This window comes from Elaeis guineensis, chromosome 10 (genome assembly GCF_000442705.2).
Source record: "Elaeis guineensis isolate ETL-2024a chromosome 10, EG11, whole genome shotgun sequence".
Classification (NCBI taxonomy): domain Eukaryota; kingdom Viridiplantae; phylum Streptophyta; class Magnoliopsida; order Arecales; family Arecaceae; genus Elaeis; species Elaeis guineensis.
The window spans coordinates 16499510-16515370 of record NC_026002.2 but is presented as its reverse complement, the minus strand read 5'-3'; the positions used below and the strand labels follow the sequence as shown (position 1 = coordinate 16515370).

Genomic DNA, 15861 nt, shown 5'->3' with positions numbered 1-15861 from the left:
ATCATAGAGGATGTAATGAATGAACTGTTAAAGAATGGCCATATTATCCAATGACTAGCAATTACCTGATGCAAATGAGGTCCAGAAATATTATAAGAATATGTCGCAGTTCATAAATCGAATAGATCAACCACCCTCCGGCATTATTCATTGTACCGAAGTTGGAACGAAAGAAAACAAGCATGATTGGTACAATTAAAGATTTGGTTGTGTATGTCACTTTTGCTTGGTATCTCTATTATATGAGTCTTTTCTTTTTGTGCACAAACCATATTTTTTTCTCTTTGATAAGAAGAGCTGGTCCAGGCTCAACTCTTTTTTAGTAAGGCAATGAAAGAAAAAGGGAAAGTGTGTTTAGTTGTAATGTTGTTGATCTCACAGGCAAGTATTTCATAGGTCCAGTGCACCAAAGTGTGCCAGAAAATGATATGGCAGAATTCTCCACACCAGCGCCAATCAAGAAGAAAATTGTTGAAGAAGATCTGGATGTAGTCTTAGTTTGGAGACAACAATTTCATGATGCAGTAATGGTAAGAACCTTAATTTATTTGGAATTTTCCCTTAGATAATGGTTCATTTTCAGTTTAAGAATAGATGTACATATCTATATCTAAGTCTCTCTCTTTAACACACTCACGCACACATATGTATATGTACATATATATGCGCTCACACACACACACACACACACATGTATATATAGAGAGAGAGAGAGATTAGAGCTATTGTGTGGGTGCTTACATGATAGTACATGTAAGGTCAATTCAAACCAAATGCGTGGGCCTTGACATCGATGGTTTGGGCTAGAGATGTGATCTACTATCTCTAAACTGCTTATCATCAAAAAAATTATGTAATTTACAGATCCCTAACCTATGTATCCATGTTCAAGAAATATGCATAGTTTGGTGTTATTTAAATTGTCCACTTTTGCCAACTCAATGCATAGGCCAAAGATCTCCAATCATATGATTTTTTTTTTTTTTGATAGTAAGCAACTTAGAGATGCTAGATCACATCCAATGTTTCACATCATCGGGGCGGGGCCCTAAACATTCAGTCAGGATCAATCTCACAAGTAGTATTGTGTGAGTGCCTACACAATAGCTGTACTCATATACAGATGCACCCACACACATATGCATATTTGAAATGGGCTATACATTTTGTGTTAACTCCTTGAAAATGGACTATACATTTTTCTTTTTCTTTTTTCTTAAAAGTCTTTATTTCTATATAAATTATTTGTTATTAAAAGTAAATCTTTTGCTTATAATGTTAAAGTCTTCTCTCAAAAGACTGGCACACCCTCTTTTCTTTTAGATGTCCAACTCTTGGTACATCAACCTCTTAAGAAAGCAGACATTATGCTTTTCTATCTATTTTCTCACCACTCTAATTTTTCCATATATTTCTCTTTGGAATGCTTCCTTTATATAATGTATGAAGGGGCATGCAGACAATCTTTGGCGTATAAACTTTTGAAGTTATACGCATGAATAAAATGAGAACCACATGGGATGCACCAACACTTGGGGCGTGGAAGAGGAGTAATGCAGAAGGTCTCTTCCTTCTCGATGCAACTCCCTAGGTGCCAATAATTTTGGTGCATGGGACTTGAGAGCAGTAAACCAGAAGGACTCCTTCTAGGCGCTGGTGCTTAGAGTGTTTGACTATACCTAGACTTTTGCTGGGTAAACTCATCCTCAAATCTATGAATTAGACTTAGTCAAAGAAGCTCTAGATCCTTGGATGGTACTAGTAAATTGAATTGCATAACATGGGTAAAATCTATTAACCTACAAACATCTGCCGTGCGCGGGAGTGTGATCAATTATACACCAAGCATTATTTTAAAAAAATTCCAGCCCCCTCTACCACTAGATATGACTTGGCATGATACTAATAATAGTACCTTCTTGTGCAGAGTTCGTCCACTTTTTCCAGGCCAAAGTACTATTATAGATCGAAATATTACCTCATTTCCTTGGAAAATATTAAAACATCACCTGAACACCAACTAGATAAATTTGAGCAGGACAAATTATTCAAAAACTCTTGAACAGTTACAGTTTGATTAGAAGTAGAAATATAGTGCCCATTTCCAGGAAAAGGAAAACAGTCCATGAAACTTGAAGCGCGGTGTTCAAAATTTATAGGATGTTTACCACAGTTTAATAAATCTAGTAAATTTAAATCTAAATCTGCTATCCAGTTTATTTTTCTTCGTTTTTGTCCCCCTTTTTTCTTTTAAAGAACTTGGCCGGTCAAAGTCTTTCCAGCTGTTTGATACTGATTGGAGTGACCTCAACGTAAGGGAGGGGTCTCACTGATTGGGAGGTCAATAGAAGACAACTCAAGCATGTCCAAGTTCTTCCTCTTTGGTCTGTATCTCCCCATAGGTAGGACCTTTCATGGCTGAATCTTAGCCTAATGCTGGTCAATTGATTTTCACCTACCTTCACTTTGTCAACTTTATTCACATGGCACTGACCTATAGCCTTCAGCTAAGTTGTTCAGATGGATTGTACACAATGACAAATTAGACATGATATTTTTAATTCCTATACATCTAAAATCATTTATAGGCTTTCTAATGTAATCCTAAATATCATCTACCTTGAATTTGTCAGCGTAGACTTTATTGACTATATTATGACTAATTTCATCAGCTTAGAGTGTTTGACTAACCTAACTTTTACTGGGTAAACTCATCCTCAAATCTATGAATTAGACTTAGTCAAAGAAGCTCTAGATCCTCGGATGGTACTAGTAAATTGAATTGCATAAAATGGGTAAAATCTTTTAACCTACAGACATCTGCCGTGCACGGGAGTGTGACCGATCATACACCAAGCATTATTTTTAAAAAATTCCAGCCCCCTTTACCACTAGATATGACTTGGCATGATACTAATAATAGTACCTTCTTGTGCAGAGTTCATCCACTTTTTCCAGGCCAAAGAACTATTATAGATCGAAATATTACCTCATTTCCTTGGAAAATATTAAAACATCACCTGAACACCAACTAGATACATTTGAGCAGGACAAATTGTTCAAAACTCTGGAACAGTTACAGTTTGATTAGAAGTAGAAATGTAGTGCCCATTTCCAGGAAAAGGAAAACAGTCAATGAAACTCAAAGGCACGCTTCAACATCACTGTTCAAAATTTATAGGATGTTTACCACAGTTTAATAAATCTAGTAAATTTAAATCTAAATCTGCTATCCAGTTTATTTTTCTTCGTTTTTGTCCACACCCCCCCCCCCCCTCTTTTTTTTTTTTTAAGAACTTGGCCGGTCAAAGTCTTTGCAGCTATTTGATACTGATTGGAGTGACCTCAACATAACGCAAGGGAGGGGTCTCACTGACTGGGAGGTCAATAGAAGACAACTCAAGCATGTCCTAGAAATCTATTTAAGTTGTCTTATGCTCAGCTCTTCCATGTCACTGTTAGTCAATAATATAGCAGCCATGGCCTTCCTCTTTTTCTTCTTCTTCTAATATCTTCCATGTCTTTCCTCTTATTCCGTAGTAAAGCAGCCATGAGCCATCCTCTGTTCTTTCCTTTCCTATTTATCTTCCTTAGCCTTCTCAACGTCCCTTACACTTTTGCAACCAACTCCATCTTTGTGAACCAATCTCTCTCTGGAAACCAGACCATAATCTCCCAAGGTGGCAATTTTGTGCTAGGCTTCTTCCAGCCAGGTAACAAATCCACCCACAACTACTACATAGGCATCTGGTTCAATAAGGTCTCACAGCTTACTCCAGTTTGGGTAGCAAACAGGGAGACACCCATCTCTGACCCAACCTCATCAGAGCTCAAAATCTCTGATGATGGCAACTTGGTCCTCCTCAATCAGTTCAAGAAGCGAGTCTGGTCTACAAACCTTGCCTCCATAGCTTCCAAGTCTACAACTGCTGTGATCCTAGACTCTGGAAACCTTGTTCTTAGAGATGACTCTGACCCATCCAAAGTCGTCTGGCAGAGCTTTGACCACCCAACTGACACATTATTACCTGGAATGAAGCTTGGTGTGAACAAGGTGACGGAGAGAGGTGGCATCTCACCTCCTGGAAGAATTCTGATGATCCTGCCCCTGGGATCTTCTCTTTTGGGATAGACCCCCATGGTTCCAGCCAGTTCATCATAGTATGGAACGGAGCCAGGCAGTATTGGAGCACTGGATACTGGAATGGACATCTCTTCACTGGTATTCCTGAGTTGGCATTAAATAATATCTACAACCTTGAATTCATCTCCGATGCAACAGAGAACTACTTCGCCTACACTACTATCGATGATAAGATGATCTGCAGGACTGTTCTGGGTATCTCAGGGCAGGTCAAGCAGCTGGCCTGGCTGGAGGGAGTCCAGCAGTGGATGCTCTTCTGGTCTGCGCCCAAACAGCAGTGTGATGTCTATGCTTTCTGTGGTCCTTTTGGCAGCTGCAATGAGAAGAGCCTGCCTTTCTGCAGCTGTGTGAAGGGCTTCAGTGAGGCTTCTCCGAGCAATTGGGATTTAGGCGACCAGAGTCAGGGCTGTCTGAGAAACACTCCATTGCAGTGCAGTACTAACAGCTCGGCCAGTCATGGGGATAAAGATAAGTTCTTTATGATGCCTGGCATGAGATTGCCGATTAATAACCAGTCTGCAGCAGTTGCCAGTAGTGAAGATTGCGAGTTAGCTTGCTTGAAGAATTGCTCTTGTACTGCTTATTCTTATAGTAGGGGATGCACTGTATGGCATGGGACTTGCTGAATTTACAACAGCAATCAGATGGATCGTTTGGGGAGACCCTTTACCTCCGTCTCGCTGCTTCGGAGCTGCCAAATTCCAAATCCAGGAAGCGACTATCTGTTGGATTTGTGGTGGGTGTGGTGGTCGGCGTTTTAGCTTTATTTGCAATTGCTTTCATGCTGATTTTGGGGCATCAACGGAGACGAATAATTAGTACTGCGAGAGCCATGGAGAATAATTTGGTGCTGTTTAAGTATGGTGACTTGCAGCGAATAACAAAAAACTTTTCAGAGAAATTAGGGGGAGGAGGGTTCGGTTCTGTCTTTAAAGGGCTGCTACCTGACTCGACTGTTGTTGCTGTAAAGAAGCTTGAAGGTCTTCATCAAGGGGAGAAGCAATTCCGAACAGAGGTGAGCACCATCGGAAAAATTCAGCATGTTAACTTGGTTCGCCTTCGTGGATTCTGCTCTGAAGGGACTAAAAGGTTGCTGGTCTATGATTACATGCCAAATAGTTCTCTAGACACTAAGCTATTTCAAAGCAATTCCATGGTTTTGGATTGGAAATCAAGGTACCAAATTGCCCTTGGAGCTGCTAGAGGATTAGCTTATCTACATGAGAAATGTAGGGACTGCATCATACATTGTGACATCAAACCAGAGAATGTACTCCTGGATGCATCATTTGTCCCAAAACTGGCAGATTTCGGCCTTGCAAAGCTTGTGGGCCGTGACTTTAGCAGAGTTCTGACGACGATGAGGGGAACCATAGGCTATCTTGCACCAGAATGGATTTCCGGTGTACCTATCACTGCCAAAGCTGATGTTTATAGCTACGGGATGATGCTTCTGGAGATTATATCAGGACGGAGAAATGCAGAGCAATCAGAAGATGGAAAGAATGCCTTTTTCCCTGTGTTAGCTGTTAATAGAGTCATCGAAGGAGATGTTCTTAGCTTGTTGGATCACAAGCTGAATGGTGATGCTGACTTGGAAGAGCTTGATCGAGCCTGTAAGATTGCTTGTTGGTGCATTCAGGATATGGAGTTTCACCGGCCATCAATGGGTCAAGTTGTCCAAATTCTAGAGGGCATCAGCGAAGTTGACATGCCTCCTGTTCCAAGGGCACTTTGTGTTCTTGCACAGAACACGGAGGGCATAGTCTCCTAGTCGGACTTGTCTTCAGGTCAGAGCTCGCAAATTCGCAATACCAACTCAACTAGCTGTCAACCTAAGCTAGCGTCTTCAGCATTCTAAGGGTTGAGAAATTTGGGATATTTCATTTTTCCCTGTTTAAGTTTGTTTAGAAATTTGGGATATTTCATTTTTCCCTGTTTAAGTTTGAATGAGTCCATTTTGTAATCTATATCCATGTACAAGCGGTTCAAGCTGCATGTTAGTTACGGTTTCTCTGATATAGTTAGGAGTTTAATATGCTTGAATTCTGTGCTAGCGATAGAAATAAAGGAATCTTTTTTTTAAAGAGAAGACAACATCAAGAAAAGTTACACTCGAAACACAGGCTTGTGATTCTCAAATTTTTTATCTCAATTGAATGGAGCTTCTATTTTGCTCCAGTGTCGCTCAAATAATAAAAATTTTTATTATGATATTTTTTATAATATTTTATTATAAAAATATTTAAAATATTAATATTATTTTTTATATATTTTATTTTTTTAAAAAATAATATTTTATTAATATATTTTTTTGTTCGTGGTTTCTCCACACCATCGTGGCTCTTTGCGGACCCCCTGCAGTCCCCCCACTACCTGTGCACCCCTATGGTTTCCTCTTTTCCAGCGCCTCCTGATGCCGTGCCTCCACCTTCGATCCCCCCTGTCTTGCCTACAGCTTCTCTGTGCCATCCCCCACCCCGAGTCTCTCCTCCACCCTCGGTCCTAGGGTCCCCTTAGTGCCGCTCCTCGCCCTCAGTCCTGCGGTCCCCCTCGCACGATTCTTATGGCACACTCTCCTGGCATCGCTCCTTCGCCCTTAGTCCTCGGTCCCCACCCACCCCCCAGCTTCCCTGTGGCAACCCCCTCCCCAGCATCGCTCCGCCGCCCTCGATCCCACGGTTCCCACCCCCCCTCCTGTCACTCCTCCATCCTTGGTCCCTTTGTTCCCCTCGGGTGGCTTCTCTACTGCAACCACCCTTCCTCGATGCTGCTCCTCCACCCTCGTCCCGTGGTTCCCCTCCTCCCCCCGACGTCGCTCCTCTGCCTCGATCCCATGGTTTCCCACCTCCTCCGTGGCTTCTTCACCTCCCCCCTCTCGGCACCCGTGGCTCCTCTGCCTTTGCTGACCCACAGAGAAGGCTTTTAGGTTTTTTTTGTTAAATTTGATTTAATTATAGAACTTGAAATAACTCTAATTTTTGAAATAATTATCACATCAGTCATGCATATAGATATTTCGTTTGGTTGAAATCTAAATAGTCCATATTTAATCCAACAATCAAAAAATAGATATGTTGGTGTATTAAACCAGCTCGAGACACGTGCATCATCATACGAGATCAAATCTTAAAATCAGATACCAGCATACCAATTATCTGTAAAGTGGATTCAGATCAGTATTTTACTAAGCTAAATAAAAGACGCCTTTCTACTCTCGGATCTCTGCTGGCAAAAATATTTAGGTCGGATGTATACCGACTTCAACCCTTCTCTATCTTGAAATATTACAGCATCCTTATTTCATCCCGATCTTCTAAGGTGAGCTATTTTTATGACAGACTTGATATTCTGCAAACGCCCATAGTGATTTTCTCAACCAGGCCATCGTTGGCCACGATCTCATTCCAGCTCATAAGCACAGCTGTACATCAGCTCACTTACAGATGCTCTCTAACCGTCTAACAAACTCTGAAACAACCTCGTCATCCCTTTATAAATAAGGATTAAAGATCCTCCATCGGTAAGTCTAGCTTTTAGAAATTAGGAAAAACTCTATCAGTAGAAAATCAAGCCAAACTCTCGCTTCTACTGAGTTCTCTTCCAGTTTTGTTCGATTTTTCTGCTCTTCACTCTTTTCTATCTCTTTCTCAAGGCTCAGACTAACTTAAGCATCGGAGGGTCAAAACTTGGAGGATCTCCATCTGATTTCTTGACTGATTTTACAGATTGGAGGAGTTTTCGTCAGATCGCAAGATTACTCTATCCTATCTCGCCCAAGCTGATTGCTCTACTCCAAATTTCGAACTTTGAAACAACAGATTGGTGCTAGAAGGAGGGCCCTCCTGATTTCTTTTGTGAAAAGATGGTCAAAATAAGAGCTTAGCATCCTTCTCCCTTCGCTCCAGAAGAAGGAATACCAGAGGCACTATCACAACAGCCAATTGCTATTGATCCTCAGCAATTCAGCTTCTTTGTCAACAAGTCTAAGTCCTGACGACAGTTGTTTAACAGCTCCAAAAGAGGGAGGAGTAGCCATCGAAAGAGACTCCTCCCCAAATGCCTTATCTCAATATAGCCCTCTACCAATCCATCAAGACGAACCCACATTGATGAGGCTGACAGTGAATTTGCCCCTAACACTCTGAAAGTTCAAAAAGGAGGCGACCTAGAGTACAAGGTCTTGGATCTTGAAAGGCGTATGATGGAGCTCCAGGTAGGGGGCCGATCTCAGAATAAAGATAGTTTCAATCTTCGATCTTCTTTCTCTTATAAATCTTGAGTGAACTTATTTTAAACCAGTTAAGATGTCCACCATCGAGTCTTTTGATGGCTCTGCTAATCCAATGGATCATATTGAAGGCTACAAGTCCTCATGACTTTACAAGGGCTTCTGATGTCCTATTATGCATTACTTTTCCTGCAACCCTCAAGAAAGCAGCGAGTGTTTGGTTCTCTAGACTCCCACAGGGATCTATTTCTTATTTGAGCAGCTCGAAAGATTGTTTGTCACTTATTTTGGCATAACAGATCTTATTTGAGGCATGTGGATAGTCTCTTCTCTGTTTAGCAATAAGAAGGAGAAGATCTTTGAAAGTACGTGGCTCGTTTCAATGCGGCCACTCTAGAGGTAAAATTTAATGAATCAGTTGTCATGTCTGCTTTGAAAAGAAGACTACGGAGCAATCGTCTGATTTTTTTTTTAATAAAAATTTCTGAATAATTATGATGAGATGCTCGATCGGGTACGTAAATACGCTCAGACTGAAGAGGAAGAGATTATCTTAAGGCAGATGAAGAAGGATAAGAATGAAAAAAAATGGTCAAGAGAGAGTGATGATCGGATCGAAAATTCAAGCATGGAGATATGATCTTCTAGTCGGAAAAAAATCAAACAAAATTTAAATGTAGAGATAAGATCTCCTGACCGATGAAAATCGGATCGAAAGTAAGATAAGATCACTTAGTTGGTCAACGATCAAAACGAGATAAACATGGAAACGAGATCTCCTAACAGTAAATATTCGGGTCAGAAAAGGTTAATTTGGAAATAAACACCCTGACTGATGAAATTCAACTTTTATGATGAATACTTTTCAAATTGGTGAAAACTCTATGAAGATATTATTACTTTCTAGTCCAATCAAAAAATTATCACCTCGAACATAGGAAGTGGAGGTAAATGTTGGTGTATTAAACTGATCTCGAGACACGTGACATCATCATACAAGATCAAATCTTAAAGCGTCAGATACCAGCATATCAATTTGCCTATAAAGTAGATTCAGATCGATATTTTATCGAGCTGAATAAAAGCATCCTTATACTCTCCAGACCTCTACTGGCAGAAATATTTAGGTCGGATATATACCGATCTGAACCCTTCTCTATCCTGAAATGTTATAGCATCCTTATTTCATCCTGATCTTCTATCGAGATGAGCTATTTTTATGACAGACTTGGCTATTCTGCAAACACCTACAGTAGTTTCCTCAACCAGACCACAGCTGGTCACGATCTTATGTCAGCTCATATATACAGTAGTACACCAGCTCACTTACAATAGCTCTCTAACTGCCTAACAAACATTCCTAATGGCCTAACAAACTCTGGAAGGCCTCATTATTCTCTCTATAAATAGAGGGTCAGGGATCCTTCATCGTAAGTATAACTCTCGAAAACTAGAGAAAACTCTACCAGTAGGAAATTAAGCCAGACTCTCGGCTTCTACTGAGTTCTCTTCCAGTTTCGTTCGATTTCTCTTGCTCTTCCACTCTTTTTACTTTTGTTCTTAAGGCTCAGACTGACTTAAGCATCGGAGGGTTAAAATTCGGAGGATCCCATCTGATTTTTTGACTGATTTTACAGATTGGAGGAGTTTTCGTCAAATCGCAAGGATTACTCCATCCCTATCTCGTCCAAGCCAATTCACTCTACTCCAAATTTCAAATCATGAAGCAACAAGATAAATAATAAAAAAATTAAAATAACTTTTGAAGCACGGTAACAAAATCCGACAATAAAATTTTATAGCACTGTGTTATGCAATTACAAGATTTGTTTCTACTATCATGTCTTAAGGAAAACTTTCATGTTATCCATTGCAAAATTCAATAAAGAATATGCGGAGAGCAAAGTTCTTCGTGTAAGTAAGAAACTTGTAGAGTTGCATGAACATGCATCATTATTTTAAATTAAATTTTTATTTGTCTGAGCTCTTCACAAAAATACTGGTACAAGGACGATAATACCATTTGATTTGCAAGCATACTCATAAGCCCAAAATATTTTGATTAGACCTGTGAAGCCCGGTTCAGTTGAATTGGAGACCGACCACCTATTTTTCCCCCTGATTTGGAAATAGTGGATTCCGTTGTTTTTGTGCGATGGAGGAGCCTCCAACTCTACTTCATCGGAGCTTAGGAAACATGAGCTTCCGTTGCTTCTTAAAGGCCCCAAGCCCTCGAACTCCTGTATCGAAGATCACCGCAACCACTGTTCTTCTCTCTTTCATTTTTTTTCTTGATTGACGTGACTTGGGTTCATTGAAGCCGCTAGAGACTCGCACCGCGGCCACGATCCTCCACCACCACCATCTCTGGTGAGTTCCGCTCCTCCCTGTACTACTTTCGTCGGCCATGGTTGCCGCTATTTAGGCAACAAGAGGCAATGCCCCTTCCTATTTCTCTCTCGGCCTCCCTGTGCATGTCCCAACCGCCACCAGCCACCGCCGCTCTAGTTGCACCATCATCACTCGACCACCCGACCACGCCACCACTGGACCATCCATCTTTTGGAGAGAGAGAGAAGAGAAGAAAATAAAAAAAAAAAGAAAAAGAAGAAAAAAAGAAAAGAAAAAAAGAGAGATCTAATTTTTTGTTTCGTGCACAAATATTATTTTTTCTCTTTGATAAGAAGAGCTGGTCCAGGCTCAACTTTTGTCTCCCCAATGGGCGACATTTTCACTTTTACTGTGATAAACAATTATCACAGTGATGAGTAAAAGGTGAATAAAACTATCATAGAAGTGATACCAGAAGTTTATTCATATAACTAAGTAAATATGGCCACTCTGCCACACTCCAATATATACTGGGTCAGCTTTATGAATCCTCCACCATCCATTCCCACCAATAGATCCATAATTTATTTTTTAAAAAATTTCATATATCTCCACGTAAAATCCAGATGCTTCTCTTTACTAATGCCTCAAGCCTTCATGCAACCTGTCCATTCTGTTTTTGTGAGTTGACTACTTTCTTTTTCTCTGTTGCCTAGATAACTAATAGGATCAACAAGAAAAAAAAAAGATAGTACCTAAAAAACTTGAAAAAATAGAAAAAAATTTCATAAAACCGGAGAGATGTCCCAAGGGAAGGAGCTTCAATTAGCTACCACGGTAAAAGTGACATACAGGCAAGACCTTCCATTCATCGAGTTTCTAAAGATAAAATATTCCACAATTACTTGTTAATACCATCACGGTGGTTCTTGAGCTTTGCATACTTCACTGTCATTCAGCAAGGCTGCTTAGGTCTTGCCATTTACAAGTAAGACCTATACTAACTCTAGCAAGCTGATTCTCAGGGCCATGCCGGAGGGATGGGGGTGGGATCCACTAGTGGTGATCCCCACCTATGAAGATCCTAGTATGAAATATGTGGGGGGATGAGAAGCCTCATTTGCCTCTGCTTATGGCAGATTGATGTATCAGCAATGGTTGAATCCGTATATTTTGCTTGAGACTTAGTTTGCAGGGAGGAGCTTTGAGAGGGTGTGATGTCAGTTTCCAACATCTTGGGATTCTTCACCATCGAGTCTTACAACCTTGCGGGAGGGAGTATTATTGTATGGAGGACCATGGTTGCCAATGTGGATGTGTTGCACAGGTTGTAGTGATCATTTCTGGATTAAATAAAATTCTTTAGATTTTGTCTAGTATCTATGCTAGCACTGACTATAGGCATAGGAGAGTATTATGGGAGGAGTCTCGACACTGGTTGATTGGGGTTTGCTCTCCCTAATTATCGATGATTTCAATTGCATTGATGGTCCTCAGGAGAAAAGAGGGGCTAGGACCTTCTCGAATTGCATTGAATCCAAAGAGTTTTGGGAGTTTATACTTGGAGAATAAGCTGATTGATCTTGGTTTCTCAAGCCTCAAATTCACTTGGTGCAATAACTGTTAGAGCAGAGTTAGAATATGAGAGCGCATCGACAAGGCTTTTGCCACAGACAGTTGTATCCAACTAATCCCTAACTATCAGGTTTACCACCTTTCAAGGATTGCCTCCGATCATTGTTCAATACTACTCTCTACTAATTCGGATTTCTCTCATTGGAGCCCATTCTAATTTGAGAAATTTTGGTTGTCCTATTCTTGCTTATGAGATATCATGCAGGAGGAGGGAAGCTGCCTGTGCATAATGATGTCATGTACCGGATCATCCATGTATTAGAGCTCACAAGGCATGGGCTTTTGAGCTGGAATCAAAAGGAAGTGGAGGACATCTTCAGGAGGGTAGAGGAGGTTGAGGCCTCAATCATTGAGCTACAGATGAGGGAGGATAGGGATAGGGACCTTTCAGTGGATGACTTGAGCAGTTTTTAGGCTAGCCTCTCCCTGCATCACTCTTTATTGAGGCAGCAAGAGGTACTTTGATGGTAGAAGTTTAGGATCCAGTGGTGGAGGGAGGGTTATAGAAATACCCAATTCTTTCATTAGGCTACTATCATCAGAAGGCAAAGAACCGGATCTGATTGTTGGGGAGTGTTAGGGGATAGTGGACTTATAGTAAGGATGAGGTCAGGTAGGAGATTTTCAACTTTTTCAGATCGAGGTAGTCTGTCGATCTTAGGGGTCGGGGTTGTTCTCATGCCCTCCTGTCAGTTAGGTGTTGAATGAGGAGAATTTAGCTTTGATCAATCTTGTGTCCAAGGAGGAGATCCCGGGGATGGTCTAGGTTTTGGTGGAAGATAAAGCCTTCGATCTTGATGGGTTCCCTCCATGATCTAGGTTTTGCCACAAGACTTATGCTAGTAGGTTGGAAGAAAACCTTTATTGCTCTATTTCCAAAAGAATAGGATGGGTCGGAGTTGAGTCACTTTAGATCTATCAGCTTGTATACCATCATGTATAATATTTGTGCCAAGATTTTGATAGACAAGATGAAGCCCGTTCTTTCCTGATTGATCAGTCCCGAGCAAGGTGCATTCATCGTGGGGTGTAGCATCTCTGACAATATGCTAAATGTACAAGAGTTAATATATGACCTTTATAGAGCCTCCATCCGTCGGTGCCTCATCGCTATCAAACTTGATTGGAGCGAGCTTACGATTGATAAGCTAGAACTTTCTCTATCAGGCCCTAGAGAGTTTTTGATTTCATAAAGCTAGATTAGTTGGATCAGAGGATGCGTGCATGCTCCTTTCTTTGCTATCCTGATCAATGGCACTCCAATGGACTTCTTTCACTGGACAGTCGGTCTTCATCAAGGTTGCCTCTATCTTTTTATTTGTTCATTATTTGTGCTGACGTGCTCTCCAAAGCTTTACGAGCGACAATTTGAGGTCGTGCCATAGAGCCCTATGAGCCAGCTCCAGGGGCTCAGTTGATCTCGCATCGGCTCTTTGCAGATGATTATTTTTTAGTGGGCTAGGCTACTGTCTGAAATGCTGTAGTCTTCGGGAGGACTACAGAGGAATACTGTGCAGCATCAAGCTAGAAGGTGAATCTTCTTAAGTCTATAATCTACTTTAACCTGAAGATCAGGGCTCAACACAGGCAGGCGATTCGAGGGCTTTTGGGCATCATGGAGCAGAGGGCCTTATGCTACCTAGGGTTGCCTATCATTGGGCAAAGGCTTTAGAGAATTGATTGTTGGGTTCTGGTGGCACAACGAAAGAGTTAGGTGTTTAAAATTTTTATTCAAAACATCCGATGCACCGAAAATCTTAATGCCCAAAAATTATTGACTATAATAATCAAAGTACAATTAAAATAAATTTGGATCAGAAGAATATCTATAGTGCTAATCTAATTTTCACGAGATGTTCAAGTATCCATTCTCTAACGGTGATCCATACAGAAATTGAACCAAAGACAGCGCTCCTCATTCACCTTGCTTCAAGAGTTTTAGTCCTTAGAACTCGATTAGCCACCAATCGATCAGATCTTCCTTCAGACTTGAGTCTGAACCTCTCAAAACTATCTACTGGACCTGACCACCTTTCTCTAGATCTCTTAAACCCTTAGAGCTATTAGGATTAGGCTTGTCTTTTAAGACAAGCTTTTGTCCTAAACCCTAGAGTTGTAAGAGAGGGAGTGGATAGGAGATGTAAAAATTGAGTGATCAAACCTTCTGTCATCCGCTATTTATAGCATCAGATGGGGCACCAACAGAGAAGGCACGCCTCATTTGGAAAGTCATATCAAGTCCTCGTATCACTTATCTGAGAGTCTTTAAATAGAAGGACTCTTCAGGGTGTGATATATCAATTTCAGTCCTCTCACGCGCGCATGCCCAGAATGAGATGCATTTGGCATCTCTTCTGACTGTAGATATGCATAAAAAATTATCATGTAACACATAATTCAAATAGGAAGGCTATCAACAAGTGACGCCTTATTTGGATAAGTGTTTAAACCTAAGAAGGACTCTCCATCGGAGAGACGTGCGAGCACCTTCTCACTGTCGCATGCGCGCATGTCTAGAAAAAGGCATCAAAAGCAACCTTCCAATATCCAATAATTTTTTAGATTTTTTTCATATGATCAGCACTTAAATCTGATCCTTATCAAAAAAATTATCAGATAAAAAGTAGCTTAAGACTCCTTAAACAGAAGGAGTCTTCGCATCCCTTCGCGCATCTAGAAAACTTGTCACGCATGCAGCAATGTTCCAAGAATTTTTTCATGCATAATCTGATTAATTTTTTATACTTTAAATAACATGCTAGGTGGTTCATGATCTGATCTAGTTGCCATAAAAATTAAAGACCCAAAATAGAAGGACTCTCAGTCCTTCTGCATGCCAAAACCAAAGAGCGCGTGCACTCTTCTCATTTGCACCAAGAGTCTTTCTTAACTTGGACTCTTGGTTTTTAGCGTTAATCATCAGATATGACACCTCTTTTTAGCTACTTCCAGATGGCTTGACCTAACCCAAATGCTCACCAAATTGGATTAGCAAATCAGTAAGGCATGAGACCAAATTAATCTTCAAAAGAGCTAGGATTTCCACACGTGCTAGCATGCTTATCGAAACCCTGATTGATTGTAAAATTTTAATCAACCTTTTTCAAAAGGATCCTTGGCCAATTTTTATATGTGTATGACCCATTGAATTCTATATCTAGCCAGTAATAGGTTTGGATACAAATTGACCTAGTTTGATTAGACTTTAATCTAACCGATTTAGGTCCAATCGAGCTAATCTGAGCTCAACAATTAGAATTCTTTCTAATTGATGATCGAATTAAACTTTTTAATTTGATCAGACCTACAAGTCAAGATTGACATCTAGTAACGTATCATGACTATCTAAAAAATATAAAATTTGATAGAAATATCAAATATACCTTTCAGTGGTAAGTTACCATCTAATACAATCCTTCGATCATCCCTGCACCCTGAATATATTCATGAGTATGGAATCATATCAAACTCAAATACATATTCATATCGATTCTCAATTAACCAATGATAACTCCGATGA

The 15861-nt window shown here is 40.4% G+C and overlaps 1 protein-coding gene across 1 annotated transcript; it reads left to right on the top strand.

The window, feature by feature from the left end:
- Nucleotides 1-3316: 3316 nt before the first annotated feature.
- On the top strand, nt 3317-6111 carry LOC105052967 (G-type lectin S-receptor-like serine/threonine-protein kinase At2g19130). Its single transcript, XM_010933956.4, is given in 3 exon segments — nt 3317-4052; nt 4055-4756; nt 4759-6111. Coding segments are annotated over 3 exon segments (2397 nt in total). The 5' UTR covers nt 3317-3517; the 3' UTR covers nt 5919-6111.
- The last annotated feature ends 9750 nt before the right edge of the window (nt 6112-15861 follow it).